This window comes from Nicotiana sylvestris, chromosome 9 (genome assembly GCF_000393655.2).
Source record: "Nicotiana sylvestris chromosome 9, ASM39365v2, whole genome shotgun sequence".
Taxonomy (NCBI): domain Eukaryota; kingdom Viridiplantae; phylum Streptophyta; class Magnoliopsida; order Solanales; family Solanaceae; genus Nicotiana; species Nicotiana sylvestris.
The window spans coordinates 64386976-64405411 of record NC_091065.1 but is presented as its reverse complement, the minus strand read 5'-3'; the positions used below and the strand labels follow the sequence as shown (position 1 = coordinate 64405411).

Here is an 18436-nt window from a genome sequence, read left to right as displayed (position 1 = left end):
AATGAAAATATAGACAGGAAGGGACAACACCAAAAAGTTATGTAAAAGTAGAATAAAAATAACAAAATAGTAAGGTGCTCAGCAGTGAAAGAAAATAACGGCTAGTCATAAAAAAGCTACTATCAATAGAAAGCGAGACTGCGTGTCAATACTACTGTTATAAACACTCTAAACTACCTACTCTACTACCTTAATCCTCAACCTTCATATATACCTTCCTATTAAGGGTCATGTCCTTGGTTCAGGGGGGCCGACGAATTTTGTGGCCTAAAGACAAACTTAATAAGGGGCCTTAACTTTTTAAATTCTTTTTAATTATTTATTTGAAGCCTATTCTTTTAGCTTTCTTAGATACAAAGTTGTTAATAATTTTCTTATAATCAATAACTCCTAATAAGTATTTCTCAATTGAAAATATAGCTAATCCATTTAACCTTTCTTGTGACATTGTTGATCTAAGTAAGGTTTTATCAATTTTAATTTTGAAAACTTCTTTCCGTTGAAGCTGCAGTAACATGATTTATTAAAATTATTCCATAAACAATTTAGGCATTTGGAAAGTATCAATTAAACTGCTATCTTCTATTTGTACTATTTTCCTTAATACTTTTAATTCAGAAAATAAATCTAAACCATCAAATACAAATTGATTATAATGCGTTAAGGAACATTCAAGATTAAGGCAATATTTTATTCAAATTTCCAACATCTAGTGATCTTAATTTTTACCGCCAAATAAAAAACCAAAAATATTTTCACATGGTTCGAATTGTTCAAATCTATTTTGAAGTGAAAAAATAGCATTGTCTATTATGTATAAAGTAATCAACTCTACAGGACTATTCGAAAGATTTTGAGATTTCATTATCAATATTCACATCAAATTGTTACTTCCTATATATCACATATTTCTTACGAAATTCGAGTTCGATATTCATAGCACTTGCAAATACTTCTTATCTATATTTGTTAAAGAAAGAAATCAAACTTTTTCACTTTAAGATTTTTTTTTAAACTTATACATAATCTATTAGCTGTAACAAAAAATAGTGCCCTCACAAATATGAGGCCTAAAGCGGTTGCTTTACTTGCTTTATGGAAGAGCTGCCCCTACAGCCCGGTCAATTGAAGTTGTGCCATATCTTGTCTAATCACTTCTCCCCACCTCTTATTTGGTCTATCTCTACCTTTCCGTAGGCCCTCTAATGTCAACCTCTCACACCTCCTCATCGAGGCGTCTGTGCTCATTCTTACATGACAAAATCACCTAAGCCATGCTTCTCGCATCTTATCTTCAATAGGGGCCACACCCACCTTGTCGTGAATAATTTTAGATTCTAACATAAATATAAAAAGGCATAAAATTTATTGTCGTGTCATTGCTTGAGGGTCAATTCAGATTATTATTGTTAGTTCAACTGTAAATTTTGTAACATAATTTTTCAGATTCCTTGCTTATTTTAGAATTGATGATAATTCATTTTCAAAAGTTCTTACATGATCACGCAAGATTTATAATTCACCCTCTAGAAAATAAAAAGTTTCAAAAGGTACTTTCTTTGATTTATTGTTTTGTTCTTGGATTTAGTGTGTTGTCCAAGATTTTTTATCTCTTAAAGACAAAAATGAAAGTTACAATTCTTTATCCAAAAGGATAGATCAAATTTATCGAATTGAATAAATCGAAATCGAATCACATCAAATTTAATTACTTATGATATTAATATAGCATTTTAAGAAACTAAATATCACAATTTTTACTTTAAGCCTCTGCCGTTTTTTTTGGTGTAAACAGAAAGTTTTTTCCCCCCTTTCATTTTCGCAAATGCTGAAGTTACAAAACATCCAAACATCTTTTTCCAATTTCAATTAAATATTATCCAAATGTTTAAATGACTCGGCTAATTTAAAATTTTCACCAAATAAGTCCATGAAGGAAGATAGTCTTTCTATCAAATTGTTCTCCATTTTAACCATTAAATTCAGAATTTTTAATCAAGGGCGAAGAAATTTCAGCCATTACTACATTCTTCGATGATTATTTAGAAATTATTATTGAACGAGTCATTAAAATTATGTTTGTTACAAGTTGTTAATTTTATATGATAAGGTAAAAAAGTATCTAAAGTCTTATTTACTTTAAATTTTCACGTTACCAACCTTATGTTTAGTATAAAAAAATTTCATATGACTGGAAAATATTTGAGGTCCATGTAAACAAGTGCCCCTTCAATATTTCACAACTCATATAGGTAAAGATCAGATTAGTATTCCCTCCGTTCCAATTTAATTGATTTTTTTGCTGTTTGCACGCACATTAAGAAATTCATATTTTAACATTAATTAATAAAAAATTGACATATTAACCTTAGTTTGTTCATTGGAAATATAATAGATCCATTTATTCCAAAGGCAACTTAAGAACAAAGAAGTTAATTATTTCTTGATATTTGGAAAAATCAAATATTAAAGCGTACCGAAGGGAGTACTTTTTTCGATAATCAAAGAAATGTTGGAACTATTAGTATATTATTTCTCGTGAAAGATGAAATTCAAGAGTAACTCAACTTCAAATTGCAGAGAATATGAATGAGGAATTTTCAGAAATTACTGGTGTTTGGTGACTATTAACTTTCTATAGCGACCATATTCATAATTATTTTATATAGCTATTATTTAGTTGTCAGCGACTGTATTTGCTATACTAGGAGTTAACTATATACTTTTTTTTGGTTTCTCATTCGGTGTCTGGTACCTATATTGGGACCAGACTAAATACGAATTCGCGTCGGAAAGTCTCATATTGAGGATAAAGCCCTCCCTAACAATGACGACACTCCTGGGCTCGATTAAAGACGAAGCAGTAGTTACCACTAACACTTATTGGTAAGTGGTAACACTCCACCACAACCCGCATTGATAAGCGGTAACTATATGTATAGTAAAATTAGTTCAGTCCAATATGCAATTCATGGAAAAACAAGATATCTGATCTGTTAGTTATTGCTTGCTACAAAAATAGCAGTAGTCGCAGACAACACACATTACTGCTGGGGACCGTTAGGAGAAAAAACATCGTCCTATTCATCCTCCTCTGAAGCGCACAAAGCAGACAGGTGGTACCCCACCTCTCCCTCCCTTTTCTACCTTCTCATACACTCCCCCCACCCCCACCCCCACCCCACCTACTTTTCATTACCATTTCCTTTCTTCCCTTTTCCTCTTCTTTCTTCTTACCCATAACCTGAAAAAAAATCAAGAAACCCCTCTCTGTTTTTGATGGAAGCTACTCTTGGTCTAATGGATTTAGCTGGTGATCATGGTGGAGGAGGAACTGATGGGTCAATTTCAACAGTGTCAAAGGAAGATAATATGGTGTTGTTATCATCTGAGGCTTCTTCTTCATCATACCCTGATGAGTCTGAGCTTGAATTGGGTCTTGGACTAAGTCTTGGTTCTAAGTCCAATAAAACTGGAGCTTCAAGGGCTAAATTCTTGACGGCTAAAGATTTCCCTTCTTTGGGTTCCAATTCATTTTCTTCATCTTCCTCTTCTTCAGCTACTAAAATTAATAATAATAATGCTTCCTGTGGCACCAAGAGAGCTGCTGATTCTATTTCACCTCCCCGTTCTACTGTCAGGTATGACTATTTCTTCACTGCCATCTTCTTATTTCTGCAATCAATTTTTCATGTGTTAGTTTCATGCTTTGCAAAGGTTATGGATAAGCATTTACTATTTCTTAGCTGCAAGTTCTTTATTGTTCTAATGTGATTTTTGATGTAACTATGTGTCAATTTTCGATTCCTTTTTACATTATGTTTGATTAGAACAAGCTGTTCAAGATATTTGGTTGTTGTATGTTTGGTTCTCTAGGAATCTGATACCTATGATGAAATGCGTTTTCTTTTATTATATCTTTGCACTATTTTCTTCCTCGTGGTGGAATATTTTACTAAACTATGTGATCTTCGACTTTAATTGAATATTTCTATTCATTCATCTAAAGGAAGGATCCCTTCTGAAGTGACAAAAAGCTGAAGGTTTAGTTTGACATAAATTATTGGACTCATGACACGTGGCTTGTGATTTCTATGTCCCTATTAGCACTTAGCAGTGGCAGATTTAAAACACAAGTAGGAACCCAGTGGATTCGGCACGGGGTACAGATATACATATGTGAAAAATCACCAAAATTTTAACAAATAATTAGATTATGAACCTATAATTTCAAAAAGTGCAATGGGTTCATCTGTAAGAACCTAAATGTTGAGCCCTTATATTGAAATATGGATCCGGCTCTGCCTGTGTTTGAAGTATCATGAATGATTACAATTTTAGTCAAAAGTAGGAATAGATTCTTTGGCAGAATGATTGACTGCTACACTCAATATTACAACAACAATTAAAGAAAAATTTTATTTATCCTCTATTCAACTACCCATCCAAGTGCATTTGGAACCAGGTAATTCGATTTCCTGTAGAAAAAGAGAGGGTGCTTTTTTGGATATTGAGCTCGTCTTCATCTTCCTTGGTGGTTGAGATTTATGTATGAAACTTCTTTAAGTAAGATTTTGATATTGTTGTCCTGTAAAGTTGCATCTTTCTATAACATTCCTTTGGGTCAAATTCAATAAGTTTTGGTTTCACGGAACAGATAAGTTTATTCCTTGAAGTTCATTGAAAAAGTGTAGTTACATAGTTTTGGTGCCTTTTTGTAGTTGAGTTATTCCTTGAAGTGCTCATTTCCAGAATATCTGGGGTTGGAGATATAATATTCTGCCCTTTTTCAGGCAGTTTATTGTATGTTAAATGTGAGCACATATTATGTACTGTTTGTTATGGTTTATAAGTTTGATATTTAATGTGGTATTGTTCCATATCATTATGTTACTTCGAGATATCATGTCTGATGTCCGGTATAGATATGGCTTCAACAGATGGTTTTCTTTTATAATACACTGTTCTGCTACTTGGCACCCCTGAAGAAAATGTGTCATGACTAAAATATGTCATAGCTGTTGTTGCATGCATAAACTTTGTTATTGAAACTTTTCCTATGTCACAGGAAGATATGCCTTTCCTTTTTCATCCTTGCTAATGTAGGTTGTGCATTTTATTTAGTGAGCAAACTATAATAAGCTGTTTAACATACTTAAGATTTTTAGTTTTCTTTCTCTTTGTCTTAATATACATCTACTTACTTACCTTTTGCTTGAATCCCACATTGCAGTCAGGTTGTTGGATGGCCTCCTGTAAGAACTTATAGGATGAATACCCTAGTTAACCAGACAAAATCACCACCCACAGAAGAATTTTGCGGGGCAATTGAGAAATGCAAAAGCAAAAATATCATCACTAATGCGAGTAGCAGCAAGAGCAACAGTTTTGCCAAGGAGAAAGGGCTCATCAAGACTTCCATGTTTGTGAAGGTCAATATGGATGGAGTTGCAATTGGAAGGAAGGTAGATCTGAATGCTCATAGTAGCTATGAGAACTTGGAACAGACTTTAGATAGGATGTTCTTAAAACCCAACACTGCGGTTTGTGCAAGATGTAAGTAGTTCTTCTCCCTAGTTCATTAATCTGAAAATGGAACAGAAGATTGTTTCCACAAATATGCCATAAAGGATAATGAGTTTTTAGTTGCTTCAGAATTTGAATGAATTATACATCGAGTTTTGTTGGGCAAAATGTTGATGGTTGTAATGAATTATGGTTTTTTGTTGGAAATATTAGCTGTCCATATGTTCTAAGCCTGATATCTTGGAGGAACTGACAGACATTTCATGCTAAATTCTTGTTTTTAAACAATTCTTTGGAGTTCTTATAACAAGTATTTTAGGTTCATTTTCCATGGTTTCTGACATTAACTTTTTGTATGCTGTCAGCGTCAAATGCACAAGAGCTAAGTGTCATGTCAGAAACGTCATCTTCAAGATTATTAGATGGATCATCAGAATTTGTGCTGACTTATGAAGACAAAGAAGGAGACTGGATGCTTGTTGGAGATGTTCCATGGGAGTATGTCCTGCATCTGTCACTTTGCTTTTCCTGCACATTAACAATTGAAATACACCTAATTATTATTTATAAAATGTGTTGCAAAAAATCAACAGATACATAGTACTTTATGTCTTTGTTATCTTAGAGTGAAAAATGAATAGGAGAAGTTGCTTATTAAATAATAGGGGGACTATATTCATCAACATGAATTGGCAATTTGGTTCTTACATTATGTGTACTAGTATAAATACTTATTATGTTCGAATTATAAGGGTTGGGGATTGCTTAATCTGGTTTAGCTTTGGCTTCATAGAAATCAGTAATTGTTATAATGCAGATCCCTCTGTGCTTTCTGGTTGATTTTGTAGAACACACAACATTCTGCTGTATGGAACCGATTAAATGTACCCATGTTTATCATATGGTCGCCTTATTTGTTTCAGAATGTTTATTAGCTCCGTCAGGAGACTACGAATCATGAGGACATCTGACGCCAATGGACTTGGTACATGTAAGCGTGAGTCACATATGCTCCTGGTACAGATTAAAACTGACATGCTGACTAAATTATTTGTTGAATTTCAGCTCCAAGTTTCATGGAAAGAAATGGAAGACAGAGGACTAAGCCTATATAGGTCAGATAAAGAAGCCCCTTATTGGAAGGATGAAGTACAGAAGGAAATTATAGTGGATTATAAAATAATTTCTCAGTAACAAACTGGTCATATGTGATCTTATTGGTTTTTTTTTTTTTTTTTTTTTTTTTAACCTCACGGGTTACAGTGTTTACTTCACTCTCTGGGAGGAGAGGCGTTTTGGTAGATTATGGAAGATGCTGGTATATGTCATACACTGCGATCTTCAGAGGTAGTTGTGAGCATGGATGTGTCCACTTATACTGTACTATGTTTATCCTGAAACAGGTGAACACTAATGTTGTTGAAAGGAAAGTTTACAAGGTTCATACTGGGAACCTTTTTTGTTGGTTGATAAAACCTTTAATTATTTCATGTTTGTATTTCAATTTTTTGTCTACTCCTTATTTCCCAAGTATTTCTGCAACTATCGCTTGGAGCAAGATGTGTTGCCTATGAAACTTAAATGATTTGATTGTCTTTAGTGTTGGGAAGAAAGTATAGCTTAGCCACGGAGGAGTGTGTTGGAATTGTACATTTTGCATTGCTGGTTGTAACTTACTTTCTTGCTAGATAATGAATGTAGACATGATGTGAATGTAGACATAGTCTTATGTAATATACATGGCTAGCATAATTATAGGGATTCACAACACATTTATAGGATTTCCTTTTTTATTCTTTCCATAGTTAGAGCTCTATGTACTTGTATATATACTTGTTACTTCTTGAATATGACATATGAGAGATTTTTCTCTATTGTCTCTGTACTTTACATGGTATCATAGCAGGTCTACTGCTCATCGGAGTTGGGTCGAATCCGCTGTCGGAAATTCCTTGGCTGGAAGCTAATTTAAGGTCTTTTTGACATTTTCAGTTGACTTGTGGTGGTTCTCTGATCATAGAACCACATTTTGGCAAAGAACAACCTTATACCAGATTTTATTCTCACTTTGTTTGGTCATGTTTGAGTTTGGTTCATTGGTTATTCGATTTCTTTAATTCTGTGGTATTTTTCTTGGAGGCTGCCTGTGTGAGAAGCTTGCATCTTTATTTTTGACTCACTGTGGTGATCGATTAGTGACTTGATATTGTCTGTTGGGTCTTTCCTTATCAGAAACCTTGTTGGTCTCTGATTTTGTTTGAGTTGGGGATAAATTCGTTTGGTTCTCTGATTTGGTTGAGTGGATTATTAAAGTTGAATCCTGTTCAATAGATTGTTGATGTCATATCTACCAGGATCTGTTTGGGTATCTTTTAGATTCGGGGACCTCTGTTAGTTTAATCAGTTTGTTATTAAAAGGAAAAAATGATGGTAAAGAATAATAATGCAACAACTCCTAGTCCAACAATCTTGGTTTCGGACGAGTTTCTAAAATTCCTTTAATATCATAAATCAGTTAAGAAATCTTCTTCAGTTATTGCCTTTGCCGGGTTAGATAAAACATGTCTTATCACCTCTTCCAATAAATGGGTGATCGATTCAGGTGCCACAAATCACATGACATGTAATCCAAATATTTTTTTTAGCTTTCGCTCACATAAGCACCCTCTCCGGTTACTGTAGCAGATGGATCAACTTGTAGCAGTGTTGGGATCTGAGACTGTTAAACCAACTTCCTCTATTACCATGTTATCTGTATTAAATCTATCAAATTTGGCCTTTAACTTGATTTCTGTTAGTAAATTACCAAAGATCTTAATTGTTGTGTTGCATTCTTACCCGATCATTATTTTTTTCTAGATCTTAAGACGATGCAGGTTATTGGTAAAGGATATATATCTGGTGATCTCTACATCCTTGATGAATGAGAGCCACGGTCTGTTGCATGCTCTAGTATCGTGTCTCATTTTGAAGCACATTGTCGACTTGGACATCCCTCTTTGCCTTTGTTAAAGAAGCTCTGTCCTCAGTTTCAGAATATTTTCGTCATTGGATTGTGAGTCATGTCGATTTGCAAAATACTATCGTATCTCGTTAAGTCCAAGGGTTAATATGCGAGCTGAGTCAGCTTTTGAGTTAGTCCATTCTGATGTTTGAGGACCATGTCTGGTTATTTCTAAAACTGGGCATAAATATTTTGTCACTCTTGTAGATGATTTTTCTCGAATGACTTGGATTTACTTTATGAAGAGCCTCTCTGAAGTGTTTACTCATTTTAAATCATTTCCTATCCGTTCGCCGCTGGGAGCCTAAATTTATCGCTTCTACAACACAACTAACATATCCTGCTCTTTGGGTATGTCTCCCAGAACTTCCAACTGAGTTCTATGATTTTCAAATGCTATAAAAGGTAGGCAACAAATTAGGGTAACTCCTAAAGGTTGATACTTGTACCACTTCTACAACGAGAGGGAGATATGCCCGGATATGCATCAAAGTACCATTAGAAAAACCACTAAAGACACATGTTCATATAGATAACCACAAGCAGGTTATACTCTATGAAGGTATAAACTTACTATTTACAAAATGCGGACACTTTGGGCATGCAAACTGGAGTTGCCAATTTTTCCACACACCACCACTAAATTCCATACCTACTCTTACTACACCTATTCCACACACTCCCTCCACCACACCAATAACTCTATCTACAAAAGACTCAAAATGGAAAACAGTAGATTTTCCAAAAAAGCATCTACCAGATATAACAGGAGCAACCAATGTCCACCACAAACTGACGTTCACCATCCTCCGATGGAGGGTCCAATGGGGAAAGGGAAGGCGGTGGAGACCACAACTACACAGCTAGCACCAGGTAATGTCACTAACCCTACTCAACTATTGCTTGCCAACACGTTTGGCCAATTAAAAAATTTGGACTCCACCCATGCAAACAAAAATGATGGGCCTGGGCCTATCAACACACAACCACAGATGGTCCGATGAATCACACAATGATAAAAGATTTAGTAATGGCCCAGAGTGGTCTTCAAGCTGCCCATAACAACTGTACTAATAATTGTAAGCACGTGATTTTTGACCCTCCCCGAAAATTTTCACATTTTTAGCGTGAATATGTGAAATTGGGTCTAGTATAGCTATTTTAACTATTTTACTTTATTTCGTTGCAAAAAGAAAAATTCAAAAATATATATATAAATTTTAGTTTATTTATCTCTCATAAACTTGAAAAATACAAAAAAATTATACTTTATTTTTGTACTTTATAATTTCGAAAATTATAAAAAATAAGTAAAATATAGTTCTATTAAGGTTTTATAGTCATTTTAACTTTGAAAAATACAAAAATATTACCTCATATTTTATCTTAATATTTAAAACGAAAATTACAAAAAAATAGTTTCATTAATATTTTGTAGCTATTTTAAATCTTGAAAAAATATTTAAAAAGATATAGTTTTGTTTAAATACTAGTCTTATTTTTGGTAGTTATTTTACTTACATAGGACTAGTTAAGCAACGTGTTCCTATTTCTCGGGTCCGGGCAAAAGAATAATATTCGGGTTCAAACTACCCGGTTTTAGGCCTAATTTTCGGACCTAACCCATAATAAACCGTGTCCAGGACACGTGGGGAACCCCACCACGCGTGGGGGACATATGCCTTGAACCCCACCACGCGTGGGGCTCATTTTTATGGGCATTGTATTACAAAAACACGGACAGGAATGGGAAAAAGGGGAGGACTTTGGGAATTTTTGAAAAACAATAGTACTGTTCCTCCGTCTTCCTCCTGGAAAAAACGAAGAAAAACCCTACTGCCCCCCCCAGCGTCGAAAGCTCACCGGCAACCCCGTCCTCCTCCTGTCCAAACAACTACCTCCATCAACGACCAAACAGCCCCTCCTCCAGCTCCACCATCATCAACGACCCACCATCACCTTCCCCTCGTCGACCACCGGCGTGCACTACCAAGCTCCAAACCCTCCCGTAAAACCACCCACGAAACCAGTGAAACCACCAGCTCCATCGTTCACCTCCATTGTCCGAACGCCACCCCACGTCAAAAGGAGCAGTCGACAAAAACCAGTCCGCAAAAAACCTCCGACCACCCTAAACCATCGTTGAACAACCCTCACCTCGTCGTCACTACCCAGCAGTCGAACCCCCTCCTCCTCACGTCCAGCAAAACCACCAGCCCCATCGCCTTCTTCCTCACCACAAAACCCTAGCAAAAACCTAGGAGCCCTCCCCGTCAACCACTGCCCAAACCACCCACCCAAACTCCATCGCAACCACCGGCCCCGTCGAGCAGCAGCTGTTGCTGCTGCTGCTGTGTCACCTTCCCGATCCCGCCAGTCCAAAAGCTACCATGAGCAGCCCCTCCCGTCGTCACCGCCCAAGGTGACCATCCAGTCGCACCCCTACGTCCAAACGACTGCCTGCAACATCCAACCATGAACGACCCTTCCCCCCTTTGCCATGGCTGACTGAAAAACACACAAACACACACCGGCTGAGGCTTAACTGAAAACGCACGAAAAGGTAGCCCAGAAGTGCTGTCCGGGGTGAGGTCCGTTGAGGTCGTCTTTGGTTCGTCGAGGTCCGGTACGTCGAGGTTGTTGTCCGAGGTTTCGTCGCGGGTCCAACGCATCGGACGATAATATCAAGTAGGTCATCTCTGTCCGTGTCCTTCATATTTGTTGTTTAGTAACATGAACATGTGTTCGTTGAAATACAATCCTAGTTCATGCGAATAGTATGCAAATGAGCGAGACATATTCACATGATGTTTGTAAGTTGCTATTTCTTGTTAATTAACTCCGTATGATATTGAAATTTGTTCGTGAATGTATTTCCTTTGTTCCGTCATGTTAAGTAGTTTTTCGGCATTTTGTTTCTTCATGCTCAGATTGTTGTTATCTCAATGTTTGTCTTAACAGTTGTTTGTACATGTAGTAGCAATGTAAAAATCATAGTAATAATTTAATCCCGCGGAAAAATACTCGTTTCATCAAATAAGTTTAATCTACGATCCATGACCTCGCGAAGTAGCAAAGAAATGTAGTCATTTTAGCCTTGTCTTTTTTTTTTAAAAAAAATATAAAAAAAATAAAAATAAATAATAAATAATAATAATAAGGAGGTGTGACTCTGAAATAAATAAACCAATCCCGTTTCGATTGTCCTTTAATTGGAAAAAACTCCCTTGTACCCTCTCGGGTGCGTAAAAAGGAGGTGTGACAGCTCTGGCGACTCCACTGGGGATTTTATAACCCAGAACCACTGGTTCAGGGTTCAAGAATTTGAGCTTAAAATAACTGTTATAGTTGGCTTTATTTATTATCTAATTTTTACATGATATATGCTTAATGTGCTAAATGATGCTTTTACCGCTTTAATATTATCTGAATTGTGTATATAAAACTGCTACGAAACCCTTCTTCTTTCTGAGTCTTCTAAATTTATGGTGTACACGTGCGCGTGGCCCACCTTTCTGTTAGAAGTCATACCAAATAAGACGAAGTTGGGACAAGTAACTAGGCCGGGCAGACTTTTGTGCTCCCGGTACGTTGCCCCCATTTCGGCTCGAGTTGTCCGCTCGGGTAAGCCAGGTCTAGAACAAACACCTAGGCTTTACAACTTAGTATAACAAAGCCTCATGCCGGATCCCTAGTAGGAACGCTTATTTGCATCATGTGCATTTGACTTAGGGGACTCAGCACAAGGGTTGGGTCCGTCTAGGACTAGCAACCTGATATGAAAAGACTATTTTGATGCATCCTATTTGTCTTCCGTGCATTTACTTTGTCTCACTGACCGGTGTTTGAGTATTATGAATATTGTGAAATTGAAAAAAAAAAAAGAAATAGCGGTTAGGAAATTAATTGTTTATTTTTGAAAAAAATCCAATACCCAAATACTGTCAAAACTCTGCTGACATTTTGAGAAAATGAAAAAAAAGAAAACGTCTTATTAGTTTGTTTTACTAAAAGCAAAGGAAAAATAGAAGAAAAAAAAATCGTTGTTCTGTCTTGGTTGTTCAAAAAAATATAGAAAAAATAAATTAAATAGTTTGTTTTTCAAAAAATAGTTTGTTTTGAAAGCGGTTTTATTATTTGTTGCAAATATATATATCCAAAAGTTTTTCTTTATTTCCAAAAATGTATATATATCTTTATTTCTTCCAAAAATATTTGTCTTGCAAAGTCTAGAAAAGTTTTTTTAGACTCCCAGTTTTCAAAACAAAAATCCAAAAATATTTTCCATTATTGACTTCTTTGGAAAGTCTTTTTAATTATTAAAAAAAAATGTATATATATATATAATTAAAAAAAAAATCCGAAAATATTTTCCCTCTTCTTAAAAAAAAAAATTGAAAAGAAAATTCAAAATTCAAAAAAAAAATATTTTTAAAAGCATTTCTTTTATTAAAGGTAAAATTCCGAAAAACATTTTCTTTTTCTTTAGAATAAAACAAAAAAAAAACAAATGAAAATTCAGAAAAAATATCTTAGAAGTCTTTCTTTTAATCCAAAAAAAATATACTTCCTTTCTTCTTTTAAAGTAGTTCTTTCACAAATTCAAAAATAATAATAATAATAATAATAATAAAAAAAGAAGTTAGTTCATTTACTTTATCCAAAACTGCCCGAACTACGCGGGTTTGATTCTCACCGGATGTGAGATATGTAGGCAACCCTCATCGGGTCCAACCCCACCTTTTGCTAAAAAAGCCAAAAACAAACAAATAATGAAAAACAGGTCAAGATTTTTTTTCATAAATAAGTCGGGTGATGTCCAACTTCCCCTTTTGCAAAAAAAAATAGCAAAAATATATATGTCAACTTTCATAAAGAAGTCGGGTGACGCTGTTTTATCAAGACATAGCCGAATGTTCCCGAAAGGGACGCCGGAAGGCTGACTTTGCATAAACAACCACTTTTGGGTCATTTTTAAGATGTGGTCCAGTTGACCCCCACAGCCTAAAAATCTTCGTCCCCGAGACGTTGAAAGGCCGTATTTGCAATATTGACTTTTCTAATTTGAAAAACGATGAAAAAAAGAGTTATAAATAAGTCAGGTGATGCTGTTTTGTCATAAATAGCCGAATGTTCCCGAAAGGGACGCCGGAAGGCTGACTTGGCATAAACAGCCACCTTTGGGTCATTTTGAGATATGGACCCACACAGCCTTAAAAAGCTTCGTCCCCGAGACGCTGAAGGGCCGTGTTTTGCAACACCAAGTTTTTATTATAATTTGAAAAAAAAGAGTCAACGGTCAGGTGAATGCCGTTTGGATGTTTAGTCAAAAAAAAATGAAAAAATAAAATAAGCCGAGCCAGCTTCGGCCGCGTCTTAAACCGTTCTTGCCGAAATAGCCTTAGAGTATCTTTCAGTTGTCGAAAGGCTATTTTCGTAAAAGAACGGACAAGTTTGTAAAGTGTCATAAATAATCCTCCCCGGCCTCAAAATTCATGTGAGAGTTGGAAAGGGCCACGTTTGCAAAAACAACCATTTGGTTAAAATTAGCAAATGGAAGAAGGAAGTTGGCCATTTGTTTTTGAAGTTTGTAAACCTTTTGATTAAAATAGGCGGGTTGTTTGATTTTCAAGTTGGTAGGTCATCTTTAAACCTTTGAAACCCAGTTTGTTTTAATATGAAAAGTGAAAAGAAAAAATGTTCATTATTGTTTATCTTTTATTGGTCCGAACTACGCAAGGTCTGATTCATGCGGGGACATGATACGTAGGCAATCTCCATAAGATTCGACCACCACTAAAAAAAAAATAATAATAATAACAAAAAAAAGAATAAATAAATAAAGGAAAGTGTGGGAAATTTTCAGAGGGGCACAATTGTCTAACTGCTTAGGTACATTGTATCTCTGATATATGATTGTCTGTCCAATGCCCTAACACTAACGTGATGGCTTCCCTTTGATGTGTCCATATATAGAAAGTGGTTGGTTGTGGTAACTCCTCCCTGCAAAGCAAAATCAAAGGACAATGGCTCAGAACCGCAGAACCGAGTGGGTCGGTACTGATGACCGACAACAATTGATCGAACGGAACAGCGGGTTGGTAGAAGAAGTGAGAATGCTGAGACAGCATGTGGCAGACATGTATCAGGCATGGATAACGGGAAAAGCACCACCCCCTCCACCGCCAAGTCTCTTGAGCTCGGTCATTTCCCAAGCACCCAACACCATAATGGAAGATCCCCCATACTCTCCATCCCAACCCACTTATGGCAGCTTTCCCAGCTACCCGAGTAGCTCCATCACTCCTCAATGCTTCTCCGCTCCCCAACACCACTTCTTTCCCCGCCATACTTCACTTTCCAGGCACCCGGCTCCACAAAATGCCTACCCACCTACACAAGCCTACCAAAAGCCACCTGGATCAGGTTTCCGGCCCTGTCAACATGCAAGAATGAAGAGGTTGCTGAAACGAGGAAAGGCTCTCACCCCCATCGGGGTATCTTATGCCAGTCTGTTTGAAAGGCTAAGGCATGCTGGTTCGATTGAGCCACTCCCCGCATGTACTATAAATCCGCTTGCAAGGAGCTTTGATCCGGCAGCACGATGCGCCTACCACTCCAATGTCATAGGGCACAACATTGAGAGCTGTCATAGCTGGAGAAGGGAAGTAGAGAAAATGATCCGAGAAGGGCGGGTTGCGATTAATAACAGTGACATGGAGCACTCGAACCTCCTCGAGAACTTGCCTACGGAGGTTGATGAGGTTGAAGCTGGTAATATTGATGCAAAGCTCAGTGGCTAAAAGGCCAATTTTGATAAAGTGGGAGGACGTTTTGTTCCTTGGTCAGCAAGAGAGAAGCTTGTGGTGGCTCATTTTGTTGTCATTTCTGTTGTTCAGATTATTAGGGTTATGAGTCGGATGTTGTCTTATCCAGTTTGTTTTTAGGATTTTGTTCTGGATTGTTTTGTTTGTTTTGTTATTTAAACCATTTCACCGGTAGTCTAATACAAAGTTCGGTCTTTTATTATTTCCAGTCATCTTTTGTTTAGTCCTTTTATCATTTCGTTCAATGCCGATTCTAGGGACATGACATGCGCACACACTTTGGGCCTAGTCTTTAAAGTTAATCATAAAACCCTGGAAAGGCGATCAGACCATTTAAAGAAAATAAGGACGGTTTGAGATTATTCAGAGCTCGAGTCATGTGGAACTGGGGCAAGTTAAACACAAAGAAAACCGTTAAAGAAAGATTCGCCTAAATTGGCATGAGGGTCGTTCATAATAATGAGAATGAGAGTGTCGCCCAACGGTGCTTTAGAAGTGACAAATGAACAAACATATGTTGAATATAATTGTCAAGTCCAGCACCATCGGAAGAGACTATAAATCTATTGTTTGATTGTGTTGTTTGCACTTGGCATGTTTTCAAGACTGGAATGACGAAGGCATTTTGTTCTGCTACCCAAACACTTTATCCTTCGTTAACCCCTTTTGAGCCTTATTTATTTTCTTTCATACCCCTCGTTCGGAATCAGTAGCAACGAAAAGGAAAAAAAAAAGAGAAAGAAAGAAAACAACAAAACGAAAAAAGAGAAAAAAAAGAGAAAAAGAAAAGAAAGGAAAATGATAACAAAGAAAAAAGTCAAATGAAACAGAGGAATTGGGAACTACGTTTGACCTGATTCCTCAAAGAGGATACGTAGGCGCTTCACGGCTCGGTCATAGTTTTGAAAAAATGAAAAAAAATCAATTAAGATATCCCCAAGCAAGAAACTGGGGCAGATGTTGCGTTTGATGTAAATAAATCTAATTCCGAAGGTTGTAATTAATAACCCAAAATTAATGTATTCTTTGAGCCTTTTATACCCTTTCTTTCTAGCCTATCCAAAACCCGCATTACGGTCCAAAGGAAGACCTTCCGATCAGTCTTCAAAAGATGCCAAGTCAGACAAATGAAGAGTCTTACCGACGAACATAACATTCTGTTCCACAGCAGAAAGGACTCTAATCTACAGCAGAAAGAGTCATACCAGCAACACTCCAAATCCCCAGCTGGAAAGTGATACAAATGAGAGAGTCTTATCGGTGAAAACCTTCACAGGCACCATAAGACGATGAAAGCTGAGAGAAAAGCCAAAAATGAGAGAGACTTGATAGTGAAAACCCTTCGGGCACTGCAAGTCGAATAAGATTAAGAATCAGATGGGGAATCACCAATTGAAGATCTTGAAAGATGATTGATGGTAAAGGATAGGCCACGTGGGCATGTCATGACCATTAGAGTCGGTATCTGCATTTGATAGGGTTTTATTTATAGTTTCTTTGGTTAAAGAGTCATCTTTTTCCTTTGTCTTTTATTCTGTCCCTTTTTATCTTTTTTTCCTTTCATAGAAAATCCCCAATAGAGTCTGTTTGGTCAAAACAAGTATGAAATGACTTCAAATATGCCATCAGCTTTTCAAGATAAGATCTGACTAGTACATCCAAATGGTATAGTCAGCAAGGAACAAGCGCGAGGCCAGTGTTAATAAAGATATCCCCAGCAAAAGGGAATTGACAAAAGGATTGACAAGCGTCAAGAGGGATATCCTTGCCAAAACCAAGGTTATAAACCTCAAAGACAAGGCCCGTGAACAAAGCAAGGAGAGCAGTGAGCATGATTTGGCGAAATCCATACTAGACTAAAAGGTCGGGGAAATGCCAGTTTCCAAGCTATGCCACAAAAGAAGAGGGATATCCCCAGCAGGAAGGGATTATCCCCAGCACATAATATCATCCCCAACAAGTCGTGGAGCACAGCGCAATGAAGGAGAAAGGGAAAGCAATCCCAATAGGAGTATCACAGCCAACCACCATGTTTTAAACTAACAAATTTTGTTTGATTTGAAACAGGTAAAGGAAATGGCATTGATGCAGAAACGCATGCCACAAGGGATATTATCAAACTGGGGCAGAAAATTTTCCTTCCATTTAGAAAATTTTCTGGAAGTCAGGTACCCCAAGCTGATAACATTTTACCCAACAGTGTTATCCCTAGCAGGTAAGTAAATAACTCCCCAACAGTGTTATCTCTAGCGGCTGCGAGTAGTCCAACACAAGGTTGGAAAGTCGGTATCCTCAGCGGTTAGACTTCAAAGGAGGAAGCTAGTAATAATAATAATAATAATAATATTAAATAAATAATAATAAAAAAAAAGAATAATAATAATAAAAAATAAATAAATGGGGAAGGTAGAAAGGGAAAATTCATCCCAACAAGTATTCAAGGTAAGACAACTTCAAGTCTTAAGGATATGTCGGGTTCATCCGCCCTCAAATAGGATATGTCGGGTTCATCCGCCCTCAAATAGGATATGTCGGGTTCATCCGCCCTCAAATAGGATCTGTTGGGTTCATCCGCCCTCAAATAGGATATGTCGGGTTCATCCGCCCTCAAATAGGATATGTTGGGTTCATCCACCCTCAAATAGGATATGTCGGGTTCATCCGCCCTCAAATAGGATATGTTGGGTTCATCCGCCCTCAAATAGGATATGTCGGGTTCATCCGCCCTCAAATAGGATATGTCGGGTTCATCCGCCCTCAAATAGGATATGTCGGGTTCATCCGCCCTCAAATAGGATATGTCGGGTTCATCCGCCCTCAAATAGGATATGTTGGGTTCATCCGCCCTCAAATAGGATATGTCGGGTTCATCCGCCCTCAAATAGGATCTGTTGGGTTCATCCGCCCTCAAATAGGATATGTCGGGTTCATCCGCCCTCAAATAGGATATGTCGGGTTCATCCGCCCTCAAATAGGATCTGTTGGGTTCATCCGCCCTCAAATAGGATATGTTGGGTTCATCCGCCCTCAAATAGGATATGTCGGGTTCATCCGCCCTCAAATAGGATATGTCGGGTTC

General features: G+C 37.0%; 1 protein-coding gene across 3 annotated transcripts; it reads left to right on the top strand.

Annotated features, from left to right (window-relative positions):
* The first annotated feature begins 3180 nt into the window (after nt 1-3180).
* Nucleotides 3181-7030, top strand: LOC104218923 (auxin-responsive protein IAA12-like). Of its 3 annotated transcripts, none has more exons than XM_009769529.2 (5): nt 3181-3641; nt 5234-5556; nt 5892-6024; nt 6450-6517; nt 6592-7030. In XM_009769529.2, the coding sequence occupies exons 1-5, from the start codon at nt 3280-3282 to the stop codon at nt 6639-6641; spliced, it is 936 nt and encodes a 311-aa protein (XP_009767831.1). In that variant the 5' UTR covers nt 3181-3279; the 3' UTR covers nt 6642-7030. The 3 variants fall into 3 exon arrangements, with proteins under 3 accessions (XP_009767831.1, XP_009767832.1, XP_009767833.1); XM_009769530.2 differs by having other exon boundaries at nt 6450-6511; nt 6592-6856; XM_009769531.2 differs by lacking the exon at nt 6450-6517.
* Nucleotides 7031-18436: the final 11406 nt, after the last annotated feature.